Here is a 26,712-nt window from a genome sequence, read left to right on the forward strand (position 1 = left end):
GCGAAGGGGTGGGGGGAAGAGTTGACCATCATACACACCCCATGCAGTTCTCATTGCAACGGTTACAGCACTCAGAGGCCTGTGTAAGCCCTCAAGCAGAAAGTTTAATAAATCTCTGAAGATCCGACTGATGCTCATTATGACACACCCAGGCCATACAGCTGGTCCCAGGATCAACTCCATCAGAGCAGCAGCCAAAGTTCTGACCTGAGCTGAGGCTGTACCTCCACTTTATCTGAAGCTTGGCCTTACGGGAGAAGAGCTCAGGAGCCCAAATTCCCCCATGTACAGCCCCCATTAAGGGGTGCAGCATAGAATCATAGAATCATTAAGGTTGGAAAAGACCTCTAAGATCATCGAGTCCAACCGTCAACCCAACACCACCATGCCCACTAAACCATGTCCCTGAGCACCTCATCTACACGTCTTTTAAATACTTCCAGGGATGGGGACTCAACCACTTCCCTGGGCAGCCTGTTCCAAGGCCTGACCACTCTTTCAGTAAAGAAATTTCTCCTAATGTCCAATCTAAACCTCCCTTGGCACAACTTGAGGCCATTTCCTCTCGTCCTATCGCTTGTTACTTGGGAGAAGAGACCAACACCCACCTCGCTACAACCTCCTTTCAGGTAGTTGTAGAGCGCGATGAGGTCTCCCCTCAGCCTCCTCTTCTCCAGACTAAACACCCCCAGTTCCCTCAGCCGCTCCTCATCAGACTTGTGCTCCAGGCCCTTCACCAGCTTCGTTGCCCTTCTGGATGCATCGCTGCTGCAGTGAGACATTTCAGCAGACCCCAAGGTTAATGGGCACTGTTCTCAATGCAGCTGAGCACTACGAAGGAATTCTTGCTCCCAGATGCCCCTTACCTCTCCCTACCAGAGGTCACCTAACAAAACCACCTAGTACAACCACCTACTAACAACCACCCCAACCCAGTTCTGCCAAAATAATCCATACCAGCTTTAATCCTTTAAACAATTGGTCTTCTGAACCTGGATCTTTTTGACTGAACAGGGCATGGTGACACAAGCAGCTGTGCTGGGAGTCCCAGTGGGATGGGACATCCCCCATTAGTTACCCACAGCCAGAAGAGAAACAGAGCCAGACCCTTAGACAGGAGCACCCGTCCATGAAGGCAATGATAAAGCCACCAAAGGGCCCTGAGGCTAAATGCAAACCCACTTGGGGTGGAAAAGGAGAGAGCTTGGCAGCAGGGAGTTGCAAAGGAAAGAAGACTGAGCCAAGGGAGTCTAAAAATTAAGAGGAAGGGGGGGATAAAGCAGCATTGTGACCTGCGTTTTTAGACATAGGTAAAGAAAAGGTAGGAAGGAAAGATAACACCAGTGCCCTGCTTTCCGCTGTCCTGACCTACCCCTGTTTAGTTCAGCAGTATCAGATGGTATAAACCGCCCAAAGGAGATTTGCCATCATTGTGTAGAAATCATATGCCATTTAGAAGCCCTGGAATTAAGTTGACTTTGCAATTCAACAGCAAGCACAGAAGGAAAATAAATAAAAAGCCAGTGGGTTAAAAGTCAGGATCTCCCTCAGTGCTGGAAACACAGCTTGCTTTTAGCTGTGCTGCACAGCTCAAAGACTAAAGCTTAAGCCATGATATTAAGGTTCATACGACTGAGAAGATATTGGCATTTGGGCAGACGTCAGCAATTCTTTCAAGCGAGTTACAGATACCAAGGGCTGGAAAGTCAGAAGCGTTTCTGCTGTGTAAAACACGACATGCCAAGATATTTATTCTATTGCAAATCATGCTCCACATGAACCTTAAATACTGGGCTTCCTGCAACTGAAAAATTCTATACATACACAAATCTTGGTCCAGGTGTACTGATGGTCCTGGCCTCTTCCACTCACCCCAACCTGTGGCCCCTCGCAGGGCATTTCAAACTGGCACAGCATCCAAAAGCCCTAACACCACGTAGCTCCAGGGAGAAAATTGATAGGAAAATGCCTTTACATTAGCCATGGTAAGGCTTGTGAGCACAGACTGGGTGATGAGTGCATTTTACTATCACTGACTACAAATCAGAGGCAAGGTACAACCACGCATTGCCTGTTAAATGATCAGTTCATGTTTTCAGCAAGTCTTTTCGCCCTATGCACCCCCTGGAAAGGGCTGCTTGCTTCCCTGAAGGGCACGTGGAGGAAGCGGGACAGGAGGAGGGCAGCCCAGGACACGCTGCCCATTGCAGAGCTCCCAGTAGGAGTGCTGCCAGTTCCCACGGCCGGCGAGTCCGCTGCCTGCAGTGGCTTTGCTTTAGAGACCTGGGCAAGCTGCGACCCTGGAGGCCAGAGCTGCCCAACTGAGGATGCTTGTAACCTCACTGAAAATAACAGGCTTTTTAGCTGCTGGCCAAATATAAAATGTCACTTTCATGCTAATTTTCAAGCTTGGACAGAAGCATTTGTTTTTCAGAGAATGCTCCAGAAAGCCTCTACCTTCTGCACAGATGGGTACAGCCAAGATCTAGAAAACAATCCACCAGAACTGATGAAAGTTGATTTTACTCCTTATGAAATTATTATATCCGTGATTTTGTTGAATATAAAAGGTTACGGTTAAAACTTGGAAAAATGAAAGCAGAAGATGGCTTTCAAAAAAAAAAAATATTGCCAGTACTTCTGCTACACAAAAAGCATACTAAAGGCATTCCTCTATTCAGAAATTAATATTCAAGTTAAGCATTTGACTTGTTACATTCATTTTTTGCCAGGGTTGTGGGTGTTTTTTTTTTTTTTTTTTTTTTTTCTTTCTTAAATAAACTCACTCAAATTTGCTGCTAGAAAACCCTGAAACAGTGGAAAGAAGAGGGAGCCAGCGTATCTTGTTGAGAGTTAGGTCATGTCCAGCTGCATTAAGAAATGCAGAGAAACAGGAGGGAGGAACTCAGCCAACGGAATTTTGGGCCCGTGGGATGTCACAGATCCGGAAAACACTTTTTGCCTCCTTGCCACGATTCCAGATGCCACAAAGAGCAGAAGATAAAGGCACAGCTCCTGCCCCATGTGCTCAGGCTGGGTTTGCAAGGACACAATAGCTAATATCTCCACTGCACGTTCAGCTCTACATCACCCTTGAAATGGGCCAGGACCATAAAGCACTGATGAACCTTCAGTTTATTAATAACTTCCTTTCCTCCCTAGAGAGATAACGTTAAAAAAAAAAATCCTATTTTAATTTCCTTTGAAGTAGCTTGGGAGATGATCATTCTGACTTAACCTTGGGCATTCTTAATTTTCTTTTTTTTTTTTTTTTTAAATAGTCTACAACTTCCCCCAAAGGGAGCAGTAAACTAGTTGTCTGTAAATGGAGATTTACTTGGTCACCAGTTGTATGCAAGTGGAATTAGATCTTCATTGTCATTTTTAGAGCATCATGGGTGTATGCACAGCACTACACAAATGAAGAGCTGCGCGAGACAAATAACAGGTCGCCCATCCAAAAGGGCTTACGTTAATTACGTTAATCCAGTAGAGACAGAGGAGTGTGATTAAACAGTCTCTACTGCCTGGGATTTGGCTGTTATCCAGGGGTAATCCTGCACAATCTGCGTTTGAAGTGTGTGTCTAAGGGGGATACTCTAACCATCTACCTTCAATATCAAAGCCAGAGACTTGGGTAGATAATGGCACCCTTAGATGCAAGAGCAGCTCCTGGGGAGCAGCATCTCCAGAGATGAGCCCCGCGTCCCTCAGCTCAGCTCCTGCAGAGCAGCCGGTCTCTCCCTCAACTACTGTGAACCCAAGGACACCAGGGACTTGAAGTTAGGTAGTAACTTTAATTAAACCCCAAAAGCCTCTTTAAGGAAGAGCAGAAGTAGACACAAGAAACACAAACTTGGTGCTAAACCATAACACTAAGCTGTTTCCTATGCGCCTGATACAGGACAAAGTCTCTTTCAGAGGGGAGGAAGACTCAGCCACACTGACCCTCCATGCAGATACTTGAGGTTAGATTCATACTCCATCTCCAGGAGAGAGGAAACTCTGTATAGGAGGCGGCTCATCCTCCTGCTGCACAGAGGAGCCCGTTGAATGACAATCTCCCTTTTCTTCAGCCGTAACACAACAGTTATGAACATAACTGGCTGAAAAAGGATACTGATTCACATGCAGCAACATCGCCTAGGGCATCAACAGAGTCACAACCCACGGTCTACTACCAAATCATGTTTGTGACCAGCAGAAAAGGAGAAGACCCTTCAGGCAACTGAAGCCACTTTGTGCTACATAGGCAGGTCGCAACTTTAACCTGGGTTGGAGGCAATAAGCCTCAATGGTCAATACTGGACTTTCTGCTCCTCTTCCGCTACCTTCCCACGGAGGACCAGAGGTTACAAAGAACAGAAAGTGTAGAACCTGCAAAACTGAGCCTGTGAGTGCTTTGTGCCACTTCCCCATCTTGCAGCAGTAAGCCAGCTTCACCCCAGAGATGCCTGCCAAGCACACTCGCCGTCCCCAGAGGCACGGAGGGTGGCACGTGGAGCGATGCAGCAGGCTGCAGCTGTGACTCTGCTCCTGCAGTTTCAGCACAGCAAAAGGTCATCTCAGCTCCTGGCCCAGCTGGCAGCAGACCCTCACCACTGCTGTGAGGACCCTGATGATTTACTACCCACCTGCTGTAACTGGAGACCAGTTAATGTATTTGCTCTGTCTCTGGCAGGCTGTCTCCTATCCAGAGGCATCTCCCAGGGAAAGGGAGCAACAGCCCAGAGTCACTGCTAGCAGGCACGGGGAGCTCTGCCTACCCACTGACAACTTCTACCAGCCCGTTCGGTCCTAAACATCACCTTTGGCAAGCGGACAGCAGTTCTGTGCTACCTAGCACAGCTCCAGAGAGAAGCTGACAAGAAAAACAATGAATCATCTGCAGAACTTTAACTCGTGACAGTGCTAGCATGGACTGCACCGTGCAGCAGCTGGATCCAGCACTGAAGGCTGTGAGGAGCAGGACCAGATGCACAGTGAAATGGGACAGGTCCACTCCTAAACATCAAATCCCATTTCTACACTGACAGCTGACAATGAAGCAAAACCTTAAATCTAAAGGGATCCATTTAAACAAATCCCATTCATCTCTCTCGCATCCCTCTCAGAGAAAGTCTCCAGGATATTGTGGAAGAACCCAGACACTCTCCTAACAAAGGCTGAGGTCCCAACCCTCCTTTTCCTTGCTTTGCACAATAGAAAATAACAAATGAAAAGGCAGGTCTGAGAAGTGCTCTGTTGCTAAGTCTCCTGGACAGAAACCAGGTAGTAACTTAAACATATACACATGCAGAAGATGGCAGGAACATGAGTAAAAGCTATTTCTAAATTCTCAGTCTCATTTGCCAACTGAGATGCCACACATGACAAGTCATTTCTCTGTCTCAGCATGGGAGATGAGACAGAAATCCGGTAGATAATGTGAAGAAGCGCTCCTCGGGCAGGAATCAAAGAGTCAATGCTTGGGAAGTGCCTGGATAACACAAAGTGCAGATCACTGCTGCGAAGTCTGGTTTGCAATGTGTTCTTTCATACTAGGTAGAAAACCCCACTCATACAAGCAGGGAAGAACATGAAAGTATAGTCATCCTACTACCAACTTTGTGGTGGATAAACTCACTGCAAACTGTTAAAAAACCCAAACTTGTGGGTTTGCTGTACCTGTCATTCCCAAAACCTCAACTCAAACAGAGGTGCTTTTTGATGAGCTGCTGACAGCTAATTTATTCAAGGTTTGCATTTTGTTTGAAAAGCCCAACATCCCCAGCATGAAAAGCAACAATGTTTTCCTTGGGTCAGCAAAACAGGGCAAATGCAGCTTTTATTTTTCACCCTAACCCTAGATGGGGGAGGTATGGCTCACGCTCAGAGGTGCAAGTACTCTCAGCCACACGGCTGGGAATGAGTTTTGCTCTGTAGCTGTGTAACATCATCCAATTCACAGCTGGAGGTTTCTCAGTTAATAAAATGACCATATGAGGCATTAAAAAACAAAACCAAAAAACAAAAGCGTTTCCTTCCTTCGCCATCTCCAGACTCAAAAATCCCTCCAAAAAATGCCAGCCAAAAAATAAAACAGCAGTCAGTGGTACTCCTGAAGTTCAAAAATGTCTTTTTTCTTACGAGCTTCTTACTCAGTGCAAGTGTTATCAGCACCTTTGATCACTGTGCTATGGGCAGAAGACAAATAATGATGGGTTGGAGGCAATAATTAACGTCCTCAGTAAACATGGGGATCTCTTTGGGAACAAGGCTCCTAGCACACTCACTTCCCCTCCTGACACACTCACACCTGCCACCAAAACACACTGTTTATTCACAAAACAAGCTTGCTTTGCAAGAAAATGGAGACCACGTGCATCCCGTGGTCTAGGAGGCAGCACACAGCAATGCCCTTGAGAATCGCCCAACAACTGTGATCCAGAAAGGCAACATATAGTGCAGATTCTATTTAGACACCTAATTGCCATCGTTATTGATTAAAATAAAGAGCCTGAACTTCAACAGAAATTAAAGAGATTTTTGACATGAGGATCCAGGCTTCTGTAGACTTAACAGAGATGGCCCATACCATGTTTCTCCTGTATTGGCTTAGCTCCCGTCTTAACTCTAGTTGCTTCAATACCTACCCCCCCTCAGTCTTAATATGCTGCTGCTCACCTCTACACTCCACCTCCCCACTTCACCTTATTTTTGCCAACATCCCTATTCTTGCCTTTGCTGAATGCAGCCTTCGCTCATGCAGATTTCCCAAATCCTTACCCCATCCTAAGTCACCTCCAACAGCTCCCTAGTGCACTGTAGATTCAATTTCAAATTGCCTTCCTGGGCTGCAGTAAGCAGCAAGGACTTTCTCGAGCATATCCTTATCCAGTGCTACACCTCCTTGCTTGTCTCCTCCTCCGGCTCAGCTCTAGAATTTACTGCCCCTCCAGGGCTAATAAAGCCCAAACTTGGTGATTTTAAGGCACAGAGTAAGTCTCATCTGTTTACTCAGATTTGGAACACCACAGGACAGCAAGACTGATTTATTAAGAAAGCTTTGCTCGAGCTGCTCTAGTCTCCACTTTACTACGGTTTTGGGGGGTGCAGAATGCGAGACGAACTCAAGGAGCTACACATGGGAGCATTTTATCCAGTAACACTGGAGAGCAGCACAGCTTCATTTTCACTTCTCTTGTTTATCTGAAACTTTCACTTCAACAGATCTTTTATGCATCAGCAGAACACATTTAAGACTACATTTTTCACCTAATGGGACAGTCTGCCCTAATCTTTGCCAGCTGTGCCTTATCCCCTCTGCCCCAGTGCACTTTCTCACCAGTCCAAGGAATTATCAGAGCACTCCTATCAGTGGTGGGATCTGGCAAGGCCAGGGTGATGGCACGACTGCCATCTCTGGCAGCAACAAGATTTTTGACAGACAGATGCCACTTCTAAGATATCTTCACTCCAGGAGAATAGTTTTGTGTTCACTTCACCACCTTCATAGCCTTAAAGCCAAAATCCTAAGCATCCAGGCAAGAAGGTAACAGGCTTGGAAAGAAAAAGGTACAACCTAACTAGGAGATGAGAAAAGCCACAGGGAACTGTGGAATTCACTGCCATTTCTGTTACGCAGGCCATAAGCATAAGTGAGCTTCAGAAGTGACTGGACAAGCCCGGGGCACATGTCCCCTGTGCTGGTGGCTTCCTGGAAGCGGGTTATGGAGCAGCGTGCAGCCTGACTGTCCTCAACCTGCTTCTGGCACTTCACTGACCACTATGCGAAGGCAGTGTTGGTCTCGGTTTAAGCATCCAACTCTTGGAAACAAATTAAACATAGTTTGCAGAGGTGGAGCAGGCTAGTACTAGCAGACAAGAAGCCAGGACCATTAACCCCTCTGACACTGAAAAGGAAGGAATGTCTGCACCCATAGAAGATCCATTGCTTTGCAGGAATGTAGTGAAATGTTTTAGGTCTCAGAGCAATTGCAGGCCACTGGAGTCAGAATTCCTGGGGTCTATTCTCACCCTCCTGCTAACTTGTTTTATAACCCTGGAGACATTGCTAGAGTAAGAGTATTTGTTTAACCCATGCTTAACTTGAGTTTCGCTACTACTTATAAATCAAGTACCTCCAGGATGCTAAGCAGCTAATGAGGTGTGGTATCCAATTACAGAAGAGACCAGGTTTCCATTTGATACATAATTCTCACCAACACAGGAAGGGAAGCAAGGTTTGGAGAGACAAGAGGTATATATTACCAAATCAGGTGACAGCTGGGAAACAAAAATTAAATCCTTAAGTATGAGTAGTCACACTGGTCAGAATAAGACCCACCAAGCATGAACATGCGTGTTTTCCAGCTGCTTCAGCTGATCAAATAGAAGGTGTTATCTCTCCCTAAAAACTTCTTACCCTCTGGCACCTGTGGGAAACTCTTCACAGCTTACACAGAACTATTTCAAACAGTTTTGTTTCCTGCAGTGCTGCTTCTTGCAGTCTACAATGCAGCATCCTTGTCCACCACTAGTACCAGAACAGAATGCTTTTACAGAGGACACAAATGAAGATATGCATTGACATAAAAGAAAAGTGCAGTAAAACATCTTTACACTTGCATTGCAGGAATGTGAGTTTTTATGTAAAATGCAGAGGGGGAATATTGAACACACACCCCCCCCGCCCTACACAGCAAAACCAATGAGTGCCCAAAATGAACAGAAAGCTAAGAGGCAATCCACAGCTGAGGACAGTAAAGTGTTAATTGATGCTCGAGACACCTTGGCAGCATGGCCAGGGTACTTTGTAGCTCGCTTCTTGCATGCCACCGCCCCTTTCAGTCCCCCCCCCCCCCCGCACACAGTTTATAACTCTGCAGAGAGAAAGCTTTCTCTAACAAGTATTATTCTTTTGATGATCAGTCTATTGAATTAGGACATCCATATGTTGCTAGCTGATGGCTAACAAGATACAGGTGGTCTTTCATCATAAGGGTAATTGGTCTCTGCAGCAATGACTAATACAGCAAAGTTGTCCCAGTTGTCTTTTTTTCCCCCTAATGTTATTTCTTTCCAACTCTAATAAGCAGCATCACTGTCTTGTACAAACAGTTACAACGGGAATGGTTTGTCCAACACTGAGGACAGGAATGTACAGAAACCCGCAGGGAAAAAGCAAGATAAGCAGAGGGAGACAGGGAGGAAAGAATCGGTGCACAGTACATCTTGCTCTTCTACCCATTTGAACTCTTGAATTTCCGCTATTGCTTTGATCTGCTGCCTTTGGCCAGATCCTGCACCTTGTAACAGACGCAGTCTTGTTCAGCTGCAGCGCTCTGAGGTATTAAGTCAAAGAGCAACGTGACATGTTGTTAACATCCATCCGAGAAACTATTTAAATCCTCACATTTTAATTGGTTAATAAAGGCCCAAATTTGGATAGCCTTCTCCAGACAAAATCCCTATTACTGAAATCAAAAGGGGACTTAGTGAGGGCAGGCCTCCCTCTAAGGAAAAACCAAATACCTCATTAGCAGCACAGTTAATGAAATGACTGTACCTTGACAAGAAGAAATCCGCAAAAAGAGTTTCCAAATGCTTTCAAAAGACCAAAGTTCGAAGGAGCAATTTAGGGGCCAAACCCCAAACTTGGAGAAGGCAAAGCCACAATGATTTGTCCAAAGCCACGGGCAAAGCTCCCAGCTGAATAACCCCAGACCGGAGGCCTCTGCAGCCCTGCGGCTCTTCTCCAGCAGCGTGGGCACTCCGAGCCTCCCCGTCCCCACGCTGGATCGCAATGTCCGCAGCACGCGGCACTCCCCGGCCACGCTCTGGACGCATTCAGCTGCCAGAGCCACACCGGCAGCAGTCGGAGGGGATCTACCCACGGTGCTAGAAGCTCATCCCTTCCCGGAGTCCATAGCCCTGCAGATTGCCTCCACACCGCCCACAGGAAAATAAGGAGAATAAAATCCTCGAATTCACTCTCAGGGTGAACCAAACCCTATACATGAAAGAGGAACACCATTTTTGCCCTGTCACGTTTTCAGGCAGAGCTTCTGGGATGCAGCTCATGGCCAGTTTCACCTTTCCCAAGCTCAAGTTTAGATCCTTTACTCAGCGCTGTCCCTGTGGCAGCAGAGCTGGTTTGGAAGACGCAGCTGACTGACAGCTGTGAAGTGACAGGTTGGTCAGCGGGGAAACACCTTGGCACCGGCACAGCGGCAGCTTTCCCGCCAGCAGAGCGGACAGGGCTCCAAAATAAGTAGGCAGATCTTCGGCAGGTTAAATCCCAGCACCGGGCCCCTGGTGACAAGTCTGCCAGATGAGAGGTTTTAGTTTGCCACCGATCCCGCGCACGCACTGCCTGCCCCCCCAAGGCCGTGCACCACACCAGGGAAGGGCTCCCGCTCCACGGGCTCTTCTAATGGCTTATAAGGGGACCAAGCACCACGTCAAGGTACTCTGTAGGTGTTTTGGCAAGGTGCTTGTGGCCACAGTTTTTCCTCCAGGCTGGTCCATCGGGGGTGATCAGACACTTCTAGTTACCGAGGCTGCGCTGATGCCTCCACAGCGGCTCTGCCCCGGGCCTCACAGAACAGGTACTGTTGGGCCATCTCACACCTTTGATTCATGTCACAGCTGTGCCCCTGGTGTTAACGCCATTAATTTTAAATTACTCAGTTTCACACACTGAACCTGCCGCATCGGTCAGGCACCCGTTGGACATCTCATGCCAGTTACACAGGCAGCCTTGAAGAAAGTCTCATCCGGGGCCTGGTCTGCCGTCACTCACAGCCTCTGGGAAAAGCTTGTCCTGCCCCATTCCCCAGATCCCTGAAGGAGCTCAGCCGCCTTCCAGTTGCTGCTGAAAGCCGGGGAGCGACCCGCGCAGAGCCGCCAACGCGCAGCAAAGCAGCCATGATAAAGACGCCACTTAACAGCAGCTTTGGCAGCCGCGCGCTGCCAGGCCCCGTGTGTCAACAGACCTGCCTGACCTGTACCTTTGTGCCGTGGCACTACTTGGGACTTTGCAAAAACAAACACCTTTAAGAGGTTACTCAGATACCACCTATCTGGCACCCAAAGGGTGTGAACATCAGCAGGCCTGGCACCCAGCTCAAACCTGCAGCAACCTCTCCAAAGGGCAGAAAAATTTGGTTGAGCACCGCACCCAGTGACAGAACAGGCAGTTCTGAAAGAGTGAAAGCAGGAGCTTTTGTGAAAACGGTTTAGCGTTCTATACACTCATTTAAGCACCTTGTCCTGCACATAACAGTAACAGCCAGCTGCAGGCGGGGAGGTGTAAAGCCGGGCCGGCAGCTTTCCCTGCGGCTCACAACATGGCAGACATCACCGAGAGCAGCAGTGACAGGGGTCTGGAGCCCTGGTAGCATTGGGGAGGACGTGTGGATCAGGATATACAATAAAGCAGTAACTATTTGCAACTTTAAGGCAGTGATTATCTTTTAACACTACTTCATGTCACTGCCCTTTTTTGTTGCAAGGTTACAGCGGTACAGCAAAATTCATGAAAGCCCCCTCTTGCTCACTTGGCTGAGGATGAGTGGGATAATCATTTCTGACAAGTCCTAAAATATCCTCCAAACTAAATCATTTGCTTTGGTAGAAGAAGAGGACAACACAAGCCTCAGTATCGGGCACTGAGACTTTCACCACTGCTTTGAGGCCAGTGCCCTCACCCGTGCTGGCAAAGGGGCAGATCCTGTGCCTTGTCCTGCCAAGGGAAGGCACGTGCCAAACACAGCTCCAAGTGTCCTCAGTGCCAGCCCGTAAACTGGGACCAAAATATGTGGAGGCTCCTTATGTGCAATGAGTTGGGGAGTCTCAGTTGAATTCCCAGGAGAAGGGCCAAGACTGGCACATGCCAGCTCGCTTCCACTTGCGCCGTCAAGGAGATACAATACAGCCTTCAGCTCTTGACATGAGCAACTCAGCACCTTCTGATCTATTTAATTAATTTTATGAACCTTAGGAGAAATATGTACAGTCCTCTGCACGTCTTCCATTTAAATGACAATGACACTGTTTTAAAGAGGCTGCCCCAGGAATGATGTACCTCACTAGGCTCTCCCAGCTGATGACTGTTTTAAATACACTACAGAAAGAAGCCAACATGCTCAAAATATGAAGTGATTTTTACAAGACACCAGAGTCGGCAAATCCCAATTAAGAAAAAAAATCAGCTGCAGAGTACACAGAGAGCAGAGAGTAACATGGAAACAGCTCCCACCCTCAATATGCTCTCACACAAAGTCATTTGTGTTGGACTCAAGCTTTATTTACTCAGCTCATGACAAAAAAGCTATTAGCAGAAGGTTAAGGTAACTGGAGCAATTGCTGTAAAATAATGGAGCCCATAGCAGTTACGACTTTGTGCATATATATGTTTAATTGAATAAATACATCCATTCAGCTACTGCCTTTCACAACTCAGCCTTCCTGCCTGCAGTGGGGAAGGTTATTCCCGTTAATTGATTATTGTTACTGCTTTAATACACCCTACACACTTGTTTATGTTTCCATTTAATTTTCCAGGATATTACCACTGGCACTGTAAAAGGGGACATGTGTAACTGAGCCAGCCCCGCTGACACACAGCAAACGACAACACAGATCTCTCCCCAAAGGGGAATAATTATAAAAGGCTGCAGGTTATCAATGGATCAGTGGGTTAGGCCAACGTAGTTAATACCAGTATATCTGCATGAAGCCATGCAATTTAATCTGACCGCAGTTAGTCCACAGGGAAGACAACCCAGTGAATCTGGTGCAAAGACACCTTTCAATAATGAACAGGCATCAACAGCACTCATGCTGGCAACAGCACTCCTTTTAATTTAGTGTTAATATCGTGTCTTTCTCAACCCCTTGGAGACTGTGGCAGAAAGGAAAGGCTCTCCAAAATCACCCGTAGGAGGATGCATTTACCGAACAAAACGATTACAAAATTCCCTCAAGTCCTCAGGCTAAAAATATTACATACCTATAAAACTGCATACACCAGCAAGGAGAAAAGAAATTCTCTGGAAAAAGTGCTCACACTCCCCAAGTGCACGTGCCCACATGGAGGTGGAAAAACTCACCAAGCAGCTTGTGGGTACTGAGTGGACACACAGAGGAAATACAACAGATAGGAAGTCAGCCAAGATCCACTATAAAAGACCTAGTAGAAGCAGGCTTTAAAAGGAAAAGGGTTAAGGAAAGCACAAGGCTGGCAGAGCCTTAAGTGGGTGAGCTCAGAGAAGCATGTTCCAGCAAGAAGGGCTAACGTGAATAAAGTACCCATGTTGTTTGCAGACCACAAATGAGCACACAAGGAAGGAGGATGGCCAAGTGGGAAAGGCTGCGAGGAGCGAAAGGGATAAGCAGCCAGGATGTACAGACCTCTCAAGGGGGTCCTAAAGACCTTCCAATCAATACGCATCAACGGAGGGCCTCAAGAGGCCAGTGATATGACCTGGATGCTATAAACAAACAATTATTACACTTGCTATGGTGAGTTCAATGTAGGTTCAAACATAAACTTCAAAAAATTTGAGAAATTTGGAAAGGGTAAGACCGAGCAAAATGCATTCAATCCTCTGCGCAAGAGACTTTTCAGCAGCTAGAGACAAAACTAGCAAGCAGCTATTGGAAACCTAAGTGAATTTCTTGATGGGGGGGGGAGAAAAAAAAAATCACAGAATGAAAAAAATATACTACAGAATTGGGAAGGGACAGAAACAATGCCCGTATCAACACATTTTTGTGGATACCCAGGGTCCTCACTAACTTTACACAGAACCTATCATGCTGTAGATATCAAGCTATGTAAAGAAAAGAATAGTTTTCCAGCCTGAAAGCCAAACATCTCCAAAATTTGCTCTTTCAGCTCCAAAATATCCACATTTCTCAGAATTATGTGGTATGTCCCCCAGGAAATAGAATTCTGAAAGCTTCAAAAAAAGGGAGACATTTGCTATTATGAAAGGTGCTGACTACCCATTCCACAGTCCTTCAAATATATTAAGTTACATACAAGAATACTGATTAGACGATGGGGGTACATCCTGCGTAAGGTTGGGGTTTTCAACTCTCTGATTCCTATGGCTTTTTCTTTAATGGCATTGAACACATTTTCGCTTTTGTTTATAAAATCAGAAACCCCATTTCCTTTTTTAAATTTTTTTTTTGTATTTATTATGTATATTACGGTTCATCAATATCAGATACACAATAGATGAATGGTTTCAAAATTCACAGCAACTGCTCAGCTTACCAACCTGAGCTTCCTAATAGAAATCCAAGTACTATTTCTTTGTATTACCACATACAAAATGTTGACTCAAACTCTGATGATTTCAGCTTATGCTGGTAACTTGCTATTAACTCACCGCCATAGATGCTAACTCTCAGATTTAATTCTTGTCAGTCGAGAAAATGTTTCTGCTTCTCCAGAACACAATGGCTGCTGTCATTTTGACTGACGTAAGCTACCATAAGTGATTTTTCAAATGGACAAATTTATCCCTGGAGACAGCAAGATTCCAACTAGGGCATGTTTGTCTTCCTGTGCAGCAAATCTTGAGTTGGTGCTTAAAGTAAGCAAGAAAGCACCAGAAGCGAGAGTGAGCATTTCCCTATGACTGCCATCGCAAAACAAAAAGTGCTTCCATACATTCGATGCAAAATAACCCCACAGTGCTGCAAAGGTCAAAGTCAGCAGTGACAACGCAGGGTCCCATCCCCCTTACTGGGTTCGTCCCATCTGGGCAGACGATGAAAGAGAAACACCATCCTGTTGAGTTCTCTTACACCAAGGGTAACAGCTGGAACAACCATACGATAAAGCAAAATAGACACAGAAAAGGCCAGACAGAAGCCGGGGAGATGAGACAGAAGAAAGCAGCTAAGCAGACACATCCAGCAGTGCCGAGTTTTCTATTTTTCCGTTCCTCTGCCCTGCCATGAAGCAGGCCAAGAACAGCTCTATGCCCCTGAGCACACACTACGCTCAGGCACACCCTTGCACCACCAATAACTCAGGAGCACTCATCACTCCTCATCACTTACTCCTTAACTCAAGACTTGTCCCTTCTGAGACCTCCTTGAAGTCACTCTTCATGTTACAGCAGTTTCTGCAAGTCAGCGAGGAGTCTGAAGTGGTGGGTCCTGAACATGTGAGGTATGTGTCCATGAAGCTAAACACAAACAGCTTCAGCAAACATAAAGAGAATCTCTGACGCATTAAAGATCAACACAGCATTCTTCTGAATGAGCCACACAATCTGGCAGTGCTCCCTCCAACATCAATACCAATTTCCTCCATCAACAGGAGAGAGAATAATAGCAACTTCCTCTATATAATGCAGCCCTTAATTGTCCCAGATCAAATACTGGCTCCCAGAGGCTATTCATTCTGCTCTATAGGTAACCACGTCCTAGACAAGATGCAACAGCTTTTATCAGCAAATGTTAAATGCTACAGGAAGCCCAGAAGGCGCGTATGGAGATTGCTAATAACAATCTACCACATCCCTGCACTGGCTCTAACTGAACACGCAAACCACTGCTGAGAGCAACTGTGGGTACTTCAGTGACCAGAAAACACTTGCAAGCTCTTGCTCATCTGACAGGCAGCAAATCCATACAACCACTGTCAGATCAGGTTTCCCCTCCCCCCGTATCAGGCTCCACGAGGCCTCTGATCCCCCTCCTAATGACAAAGTCTTCATTGATTTCAACAGAACTCAGCAAGACCTAGCAGAAAAGGAACTAAAGAAAAGAGGAAAATGTCAAGTGAGTCATTAGCGGGTAGAGAAAGGAACTGTAGTAAGTAGTCTTCTTTTCCTCCTTTAAAATAAACGATGCCACAAATTGAGGGAATCCATTGACATTAGTGAAGCTGCAGCAGTAATAACGAGCCCTGCACAGTCTGCAGGGGTGAGGAATTCCTCCACTCAGAGGGCTTACTTATGCCAAATGCCAATAAATACACAGGTAAAATTAACCTGCTTGTTTGGAAACCTCTAGATGGGAGTTCAGATCTTAAATACAAGAGCAGACCCAAACAGAGAGAAGCAAGCAAACCAGCACCAAACCAGAAGATTTTTCCCAACTTTGAAGAGCTAAGAAAATTCCTTTTTTTTTTTTTTTTTCATCTTTTGGTGCTATCGCCAACATTACGACCTTTGTGTTGAGCAGGCGCCTGGATGCTGAAACAGGAGGAGAATGTATTTCTCACCATTAGCAGGAGCAGGCACGGTCCCACTATCTTTCTAACTCTGTTACGGCACAAATGTGTTTTTTTATGAACATCCTTTGGTGCGTACTTCCATGCATGCATCTTTTTGATTTGATTTGCCCTCGGTTACCACAACACAGCCCTTTTTCCTTGGGCTGGTTACTACAGCAACAGAATCTGTTTGAGTTTGGTAGCAACACATTGCAGGCATCAAAAAATCTGCTATTAGCTCAAGAAACATGAAACTACATGTCAGTAACCCATGCCACAGAGATATCTCCCTGTAATATCTTACCCCTACCTTTCTAATTATGAAACTCTGAACCCCCACCTCCTTGGCAGAGCACAAGCCTGAGCAACCTCTGCCTTCCAAGGATGCACAACAGAGGTGCGCTGCCAACCATCTCCTGTGTGCCTGTCACTGCAGAGAAACCTCCACGAGCCAGATTTGATGGACTTCATGGGCAGAAATATATTATATTCCACAGATGCTATTACTCGCACTAATGGTTAAAGCCAAAGTTTCACTTTAAATTCCATATGTTATCCCATATGCATTTTTCTGCACGCATGTTTAGTACCAATACAAAAAGAAGAAGGTTTGGGGGGGGTGTGAGCATTCTAGTTTAAAAAACAAAACAAAAACTGAAGAGGAGTCTTCCTGTATTGTCATTTCACTGCAAAGAAACTGTCTTAGATATTATATTAAGTTACTCCACTGAACTCTTGTACAACTCAGAAGGAAGGAAAAAACGCTCAGTGCACAGAGTTATTTCTATCTAATTCACTGCCTTGGGACACAAGAGGGTTTTTATTGCAGCAGGTGAACAATTACAAGTACTTAGCTGTCAGGTGAGAGACTGCTTCTTCCCCCCCAGCTACAATACAGCCCAAATGCAGCATATACATACTCGACATTAGCAATATACCAAAGACAGCACAGACTGGTCAATCTGATCATTTCTCAGCCACAGCCAGCCATGATAGAAAGCTCGGCCAGACTATTACCACTGTTATTAATTAGTTTCTATCCTGAGAGAACAACCTATGCCAGATTTGCTCCTAATTTAAACTGAGGGAACTTACCCAAAAACGTTTTATCCGGTGACATGCAGTGTAGCCCCTACTGAGTGAGCGTGCTATTATGAGAAAGCAAACCGATACAAATATAGCAGAGTGACAGTATACACTCCGCAGTTATTTCCTCTGTGAAACAGAGAAGAATGAAGTGGGTAAGCTGCTCAGCCAGCTTACTGCTAAGGCCATTGAAAATTGCATTGACGACATCAACAAAAATAATCAGTTAAAGACAAATCTGAGCAAATAATTCTCAAACGTTTTAAACTGAGGAATTTGACTTCCTCTCAAGTATTCACAAACCTGAGAAGACACGTACATTTCCACCAGCTTCTTCTCCATTTATATTCACTCACAGAATAGATTTTTTCCTGTAATTTTTTCCTGTTAGCTTTTATTTTTACTAGCCAAATTGATTGCAGGTTGATGTAAGAATTAATCATCCCATATCTGAAAGCCTACTTGTGATGGATAGGCTGGGACAGGGCAGATATTAAACTTCATTGTTGGTATGGCTGATTGATTGAGTGTGCATACACACGCACTCTTCTGCAACCCATAATTTATACGTAGAAATTCAGATTATGATTTTCATAACTAAAGCCAGTAAAGCAAACAACCCCAAAATGCTTTTTTTTTTTAAACTCTACATGTAGAAAGGAACATGGTTAGAAGCATATATCTGAAGGAAAAATAATGAAGCAGCATATAGTAAGCAGAAATCATTTTCTGGCAGTATTTTCCCAGCTACAGTTGAACTGCCAACTTTAAAGAAGTTATTTTAGCACACAAGATGAATGTATCTCAGGAACAAAAAGAATCACTCGTCCTAATCCTCCTCTCATGCTGTTCTCAGACATGAAGCATTGCTTAAAAAATGCCCATGGAACAGACTGAAAGAAGTTGCTGCTTCTCTATATAGTTATTTATAATAGATAATCTTAGAATCACTCTTAATTCCAGCTCATCATTTATGGTGTTGGCAAAATTGCTCCAGTGAATTTAGTCTCATTATTCACCTTCAGGTTGTACAGTATCTTGTATTTCATGTATCACCTGCTTTACCCAGTGGATCCCTCACAAGCACTTACAGAACCAAGTGAAGGTGAATAACGATCCAAGGACAAAGCTAAATGCTGAAATACTGTGATTTTATGGCCTGTTACAGGAAAACATGGACACACTTTGAATACGCAGAAGAACCTCTTTAAGTAAAGTAGCAATACAACCAGGAATGCCATAGCATGCTATATAGTTAGTCCTTCCAACAGGCCTCTGCGCTATCCCAAGACACTGAACACCATTCAGAAAGCCAGCGGGACTGTTCATTTTTGCTGCCTATGGTCATACACCAGCTGCGTTTACTTATGCTGGGGAACTTGACAAAAATGTCTTCACAAAAAAAAAAACCAACATAACAGTAATGGGATAATCCATTCAGTTGAAAGTCACATTAAGACAGGGATGATGGGACAAGCGCACAGAGTTTTGGTTACTAGAAACTATTCTAAGAAGTGCAGAAGGATCACATTAATGGCGGCACACACTTTACTGATTTATTGCATTGGAGCCATTTATCTAGTGACAAGTCCTGCAGAAAGAAGAATGAGCCAAGCTGGTAAATTTTTTCAGAGAACAACTTTACCCACCACATCCTCTTTAAACCTGCTGGAGAGTGTACTACTGCTGAAACCCATGAGCACTTTACCCCAATAACAGAGATGTTTCATTGGGTAACTGAAGCCAAATTTCATCTCTTACCCATCTGGAAGAATTCTGCAACATGATCACCAGAATCATGAGTTCTACTTCAGGCTCACCGTATCTCAAAATAGACCTCACCAGCTTCCGCATCCCATTCCGTTACAGGGATCACATTATCTGGGATCCTGCCACGGCATGCTGGGTCACAGCATCTACAGGCACTTCCTTGCTAAAATGTGATGTGGTAGTGACAAGACATGCGTCTCCTCTCAGTCTCCTTATACTGCAATGATCACTCAGACACAGACAAATGCTTCGGAACAGGAAGGGAACTAAGGTATCTTGGGGGGAAAAAAAAAAATCATCACCACATATGCCACTTGGAAATTCTTCATCTAAAACTCAACCATAAGCCACCAATATCAGAATTTAGAGCAATCTGGGCAAACACAATAGAAGGAGCGAGCATCTTCCTAATCATCCAGTAATAATCACCATGGCTGTCAACCCTTACCATTGCTACAATACAAGCAAATATCACTGTATTTCCCTGCTGCTTACGACTGCTTGGTGTAGAGGCCTGTGCCAAGTTACCTTCACAAGCATAGCAGCACATGGAGAAGAGGCCTCAAGGCATCCCTTCCACTGGCATCAAACGGAAAACAAGAGTGAGATGCCAGCCTGCAAGGAAAGCGTTCAGTGAGGATTTCAGAGAGCCTTACCTATGTACAGGGAGGAATCTTTCCGCCTCACGTGGTCATCAATGTAGGAAACTCCCAGGGGCTGGACAGGGGTAGCACCAATGCCCAGGAGGACCTGTGCTCCAATGAGCAGCAAGTACATCATGTTGGTAGCAGTCCTATTCCTGCAGATAAGGTCCGGGTCTGGTCCCTCATCACTGGTGGACCCGTTGGCAGCACACACATCCCTCCCTTCAGCCCCCCAGCGTATTTCTCCTGATTCGTATTCGTACTGGTGAGTCAGAAATTCAGGCAACGCAGAAAGGAGGGCACCCAAGGCCATGACTATCCCTCCACATCCTATCAAGCGTGGCCGGTGTCCTCGGGCTCCAAAGTAGCTCACGAAGAGGATGAGGGCCAGGTTGCCAATCTCGAAGCTGCTGGCAATGACGCCCACGTCAGCACTCTGAAGGTTGAATCGCCGCTCCAAGGTGGTTAAAACACTCACCTACAACAGAGAAATCCAGAGAAAATTACTGAAAGGGAATACGACCTGCCTTCTGTCCTCCCCATATGTCCTGCTAAAGCATAAGTTTCCTTGACTTTCCCTTGGAGCCAAAAACATACACGTCAAGGACATCCAAATCACAGTATAGAAGTAGTTGACCTCCAAGCATGACCTGACTATTCAAATACAGCCACATCAGAAGGTCCTAATACCAAGTGACATTTCACAGCCTACCACCTGTCTGAGCACATGTTCACTTCCAAATTCCTGTGTACATCAATGTATATTTTGGGTGCCTGCAGAGACCCATGACTCCATGATTGGTTAGCCTCTCTTTGGGCTCCCTTTCTATTTGAATGCACAGCCTTCATGTTGCAAACACTGTCCCACAGAAGCAAGGCACAAACCACACCAAGCCTCACATCATGCCGGGCACCCAATCTTTTCTCTTGGAATGAATCGCAATTAGCGAGCGGCAGAAAACCTTGCGGATACTTGGCTCGCACACCAGCACAAGGCCATCAAGTCAGTCAGAGACAGCGATGCACAAATAGGCAATTTGGCCAGCATAGAAGGCTTCTATTAAAGTATATAAATAAAATGCTGATCAAAGGCTTTAAACTGTTTGTGGATTAGTTAATGACTGGGATCGTCACTTACAGAATGTTTTTGAGAAGACAGGCCAATTAAGGTTTACATAGAAGATTTAAATCCACCACAAAGAAGAGAATATTTAACAAATAGTGGTTATTTAACACTAAGAAGAGAGAAGCACATGAACAGTCTTCAAATATTTAACATTGCTGCGAAAAGGAATGACCTGTTCTTTGTATTCAAAATGGGCAGGACAAGAAGTGACAGGTTTAAACTGCAGCAGAAATGATTCAGGTTAAATACAAGGTGGGGAGAAACCAGACTTTTACTGGTAAGGATTGTGAAGCACTGAAATATGCTGCCTGGAGATGCCGCAGAGGTCTTTAAAAGAGCATAGACCAGCATCTGTCAGGAACGACACAGGTATGACTGATCTTGCCATAGGGCAGGAAAATGAACCAGACGGTCTTTTGAGAGCTCTTCCAGTCTGGATTACGGGGTGCAATGAAACACAATGTGGATTTCCTGCATCAGTCATAGCAGACATGATCAGAGCATGAAGATGAAACATTAGGTCCCTCACTTGCTGTCATCCGTGCTCAAGGGAGACAGAGACAATTCAGCGCATTCTCATGTCTATGGCAGTGTCCCCCTTATACAGGAAAAAAAAACAAAAGAAATCTTGAACATGTCACAGAAATGCCAAAAACTTTTACCTTGGATAAAAGACCGGTTTGTTTTTCAGATTGCAAAAGATGAAGATATTTAAGTTGTCCTAAAACAGGCAGGTTTCTCTATTCAAAAAAAACGTGATAAAGACCTCAGAGCAGAAGGTAGCCCCTGGATAGAATAAAAATAGTCTCCCACTGGAGGCACTGAAAATCTTTGCTGATAAGCCTCAGAAAGCAGGAGCCAGTCTGACCGACTTTAAAGTATTCTGACAGCAGCTCTTCTCCGGGGGCAGTTAGCCTCTGTTAGGGTACACCAGAGCACAGTTGGACAAAGACAGCCCCATCAGCAACAAAATGGAAAAATAGAAACAACCCACTTCTGCTGCTTTGCATAAGCAAAAGCTCCCAAACCTGACCCTGATAAGTGTCCAGGTCAGATCTCCAAAACTGGACTGTTTTAATGATTTCTGAAAATTCAGCCTTCATCCTGTACAGGCAGTTATCATTTTATACTACCACTGTAATCCTCCCCCACTGAAGAGCCAAGAACTGAGCAAGGCAAAAAAAAAAACCCAACCTAAAATCAAACCCTATGACTGAAGGCAATGCAATAGCAATAATTCTTCCCCACGCCAAAGCCAAGTGAAGATGTGCATGTCAGAGGGAGAGGAGATTGCCACTTCATCTGAAGCACCGGGTGCAGGTACCTTTTGGGATGAAACGGCTCTGTGATTCACCAGGGGAAACCATGTCCTCTTGCGCAAGGGCACAGCACAGCCTGTCCCCACTCCAGCGACCTCGGCCACGCTGCTCGGCGAGCAGTGCTTGAGCACACATCTAACAGCAACATCGCTGTTCCCAACCCTCCACGGGAGCCAGGGCGACAGAGCTGAGCAGGTAGGGACAGACACTGCTAGAAAACACTACGTTGGTATTTTCAAAGCAAGGCATACCAAGGAGGAAGGATATGGACAACATCCCATTGCCCCAGGCAGCCCCACCAGGCTCTCATGAGACAGAGCTACATTTATCATCCACAACACAGGACTGGTTTTATTGCAAGGTGTGATCTAACGGGGCTGGTGCAGTCAGACTGGTAGGACTCCAGACTTCCACCACCACACAGCAAACACCAACTAACTCTAAGTGATGCAAAGCCCCTGCTATGCGGGCCCTCCTTCATGCTACCATCTCCCTAGAGGAACTCGGCTATAGTTGAGGTCCCATGAACGCCAATTTTGGCAGAATAGGGAATCTCTCCAAGTTGAGTACATAACTCTTCAGCGAGCAAAATCACATCTATGACGCTCACTTCTGAGCTGTACCTAGATAGGAAACTCAGAATTACTCATTACAGCTGTGTAAACTAAGGCAGAGAGAGCCAAATATTAATGAGACAAGTACAGTCAACAAAATTAATTTGTGATAGAATAATTTAGGCTGGAAGATTGAAAGCCAACAGAAGTGATTTCCCAAGGCCAACTGGTATTAACTAGCTTTGGAAGTCTCTCCCACTTTTCAACCTGGCTGCCAAATTTTAGGCTTTTACCATACATATACACAAGTGGCTAGAAAGCAGGATGGTATTTAGAAACACTTGGGTGCCACATCTTGCAAGGGTCAGATTTTGGACAGCCGGATTTCAGATAAAAAACTGCATCATTTCTAAGTGCAATTCACAGTGACAGGGACAGTAAATTGGTGACAAACCTGGGAACTAAAACCAGAAGTCCCAATTCTCATTCTGCTCTTATTTCAGTGGGACTTCAGTTGTTCTTTTCCATTTTACAAAAGCTAAACCACTCACAACAGGGAAATAGAGTCTTACCATCCTCTAGCAGTTTTTTGCTTTGGTGAAGAGACTGAAACAAAAGGAGGAGGAGGATGACACAAAGCAAACTCCAACCCTCCTGATAAAAGCTGGCAGGAATTCTCCTTATTCCTCTGGCTGGACCACACTGTGTTTCCCAGGTTGCTCCTTCCAGCTGTAGCACTGCCACACAGTGCTACCAGCTCTGCCTTTGTTAAGTGGGGTATGGAACGCAGGGGGGGCACGGTGAAAGAACAAAACCATCACATCAGTCTTGAGCATCCACAGAAAAACAGCATCCAAGTACAAAGCGCTGAGACCAGCATCAGCAGAGTAGCCTCCACTACACTGACAGTCACAGGGTGGAGGCAGGGGAAAATCCCAAAATAAAAATAGGGCTGGGAAATAAACTGTCAACATGCAGATTTTTAGCCAGAAACACCAGGAACCCAACTGCATTACATCCAGGGTGGCTGCAGCCCAGACAGCACAGCCCAAATTCTTGCTTTGACATTGGCTGTGACCTTAAATACACAGGCGGACTACAAAATTGGCATTAGCACAGCAGAGATGTTACATGCATTTATTCAAAACAAACCTCTGCCCATAGCTAGAGTCATTCTCCCACCCTCCTCTATATCCCACCTTTATGGGGCTTCCAGCATATAAGGTGTAAATACTGACTAAATACTTGCAGTTTGCATGTGGGATACTCCCGGTGCCCTTGTAACTGTTAGATAAGAGCACTGTACTGCCCATATTTCCTTTCACAAGCCTGCTTCCCAGCAGATAAGCCATCACCGCTCCTAGACACTAACTCTATTTATCGAGAGTTACATAAAACATTGCAAAAGACACGACAGGTCCCTATAAAATACTGACGTCATGTGAAAAGGCTGCAAGAATTATAAAGAGTCCCTGTGTGCTGAGACCAGGTTGAGCATTCAAGAGTGCAGTCCACGTGGATGTTGGTTTAATAGCAGGGACGCGAGGAATGGAGTGATGTGGCAGCACAGTGGCTTCAGATGGACAACCTCCTGCTAAAACACAGCAGGAAACACCAGGAGCCCACGTTATTAGCTGTGAAGCTGCTATTTCCTGGCTTCTGTCAATTTACACAGCTGTTTTGCCGGGGCTGGAAAGATTAGATTAAGAGGATATTCAGTTAAAAAAGCTTCTAACCCAAGACGAAAACAGTTACCAGGAAGCTATTACAACATCCAGTAAAATTCATGCAGACAAGATACATGAGACACATGCATTTTGACCCCAAAAAGTTAGCGGTGTGAAACCACCCACTGGACCAGACAAGTCCAGGGAGGGCATGAGAGAACAGAGGTAGAGACAGCATTGTAATCGTGGCAAATGCCAGAGCCCATGATGATGGGAACAGCACTGAAGGTACAGCTTCATATGGGTATGTGCCTGTGCTAAAGACAGCTGTACCTTGCCTGCTACTCTTAGGTCCTCGTGTCCGTCCTGCAGACCAGCCCTTAGCAGGTCATTGAGGCTCTGACCAGCAAAGTACTTTAGCTGCAGCACTGTACCTCAGTCATGCCAGCCTCATTGCCTTTTTCCGTGTCTCAAGGCCTCCGCCACCCCTTTTGATAGGAACTGCCCTTCTGTCTCTAACTGCATCCTCTGTCCCCAGCAGCATTCCCATTTCATCCACTCCAGACACCTCCCACCCAGTTTTTAAGAGCAGCTCCACTAAGATTTAGCTATGGCATTAGAGAGATCAACAGGACCGTGCGGCTGTTGTTACTCCACAAGTTCATGCTCCTCCAGACTAAGTCTACACCAGATCACTCAACTGGACCACCGTAAACTAAATCAGGCTGGGCACCTGCGCACCTTGCTCACGCAGAAAGCAGGCTCAGGATCTAGAAGGATCATGTAACCCAGCCTTCTGCCTTTCTGTGAACACACCACCTAACATACAATAACAAGAAGTAATTAAAACTTATACCATGCTTGTGCTATCTCCTCTTCTTACAGAGCCATAGAAGTCTGCATACATGCGTTTGTCTCAGGTGATTTCAATGATAACCTCAAAAGGACCTGGTCTAAAGGGGCCTCCTAAGTCCACTCTAAAACACTCTTCAATGATTGAAAAAGGAAAATGATCTCACAGAATGCACACAGTGATAAATGACCCACATCAAAAAAAAAGAAAAGAAATCAATCACCACCTTAAAATTTTCCAGCCAAAGCAACTTACGTTGCAACGCCTGTAACTAAATCCAGGGAAGCTTTTGCCATGCCATTCTGGACTTATTTCAATAATATATGCTCACATTCATCATTCTTGTCTGCCCCAAATCTGTAGATCTTGGCATTTCTGAACCAAGGTAAATTTGTTCTCTCTATAGGCTGTTTATTTTATATAAATGCTCAGCAAAAATGCAATCCACAAACCTGCTTCACACTATTGCCCCACTTCATCACTAAGAAATGAACTGAAGGCTGGGGGCACCATTATTGAGTCAGAGACACAGTGCATTGAAAATGAATATCATATTGTTCATATCTCCAATGATCAAGTCATATTCACCCACAGAGTCTACAGATAAGTTCATTGTATTAATAATACAGGGTTATATATAGAAAACACATTGACTTTATGCCTGAAGGGTCTTTTTAAAAGGCTTCTTTTTAATGTAAAATACATTTTCTCAGTTATGTGGTAAGAGATCGGACTTGAGCAGACATGTCTGCAGTGCTACAGGGTGTAAAATAATTGCCTGGCAACTATGTTCCCAAAGGAAAACAAACATGAACCGTCTCCCGCAGTCTCCATTACAGAGCCGGAAAACACAAGATTCCTCAAAGAGCCAAAGTGACCATCCCCGAAACACAGCCGCTGCTTCCGCGCACCTTCTTCAGATGTCACCTCGCCCTCTCTTCCAGCAGCCACGTGGGACGCGGCAAAGGGCATCCCACAGTTGGGGGCAAGCTCTTCTCCCCGTAGAGCTGGTACCCATGGGCTCACCCCCCCTTGCCACCCACCCTCCCAGCTGACAGCACAGCCACCAGGCTCAGGCTTGAAGTCCCAGGGAATGATGCCGATCCTCTGCTCTAATGTTTTTCTGCTTCGCAATCCCAGCGTTGAGATGATCACTTGTGGTTGAGCCCAATTTTTTAAAACGCAGACAATTCGCTTGGCATTTTGCCCACTCCTTCCCTATCGGATGGCCGGGAAGAGGGCAACAAGCTTAATACCCTTTGCCCAGCCCCAGGCATCAGCATTCCTTGCTGCTCCCCACCCTGCTGAAATAACGAGGGCATCAGGACCTCCCATCTCAGGCTGCTGATCGTTTGTTTCAACACCATTCCTGCTCCAATAAAGTCAGTGGAAACTTAAAAGATGTTCTCACCGCAGATGCCAACACCCGTGCTGGCTTTGGGCGCATGAACATAAGGAAAGCAAA

At 45.4% G+C, this 26,712-nt stretch overlaps 1 protein-coding gene across 1 annotated transcript in view; it reads right to left on the minus strand.

Annotated features, from left to right (window-relative positions):
- SLCO3A1 (solute carrier organic anion transporter family member 3A1) overlaps window positions 1-26,712 on the minus strand; it is a 151,951-nt gene that overhangs the window by 107,045 nt on the left and 18,194 nt on the right. Inside the window, exon 2 of the mRNA XM_075159878.1 lies at window positions 19,741-20,206. Within this exon, the coding sequence (XP_075015979.1) occupies window positions 19,741-20,206 (466 nt within the window). The remainder of the gene's footprint in view (window positions 1-19,740; window positions 20,207-26,712) is intronic.

The sequence above is a fragment of the Calonectris borealis genome, chromosome 11 (assembly GCF_964195595.1).
Source record: "Calonectris borealis chromosome 11, bCalBor7.hap1.2, whole genome shotgun sequence".
In the NCBI taxonomy this organism is placed as follows: domain Eukaryota; kingdom Metazoa; phylum Chordata; class Aves; order Procellariiformes; family Procellariidae; genus Calonectris; species Calonectris borealis.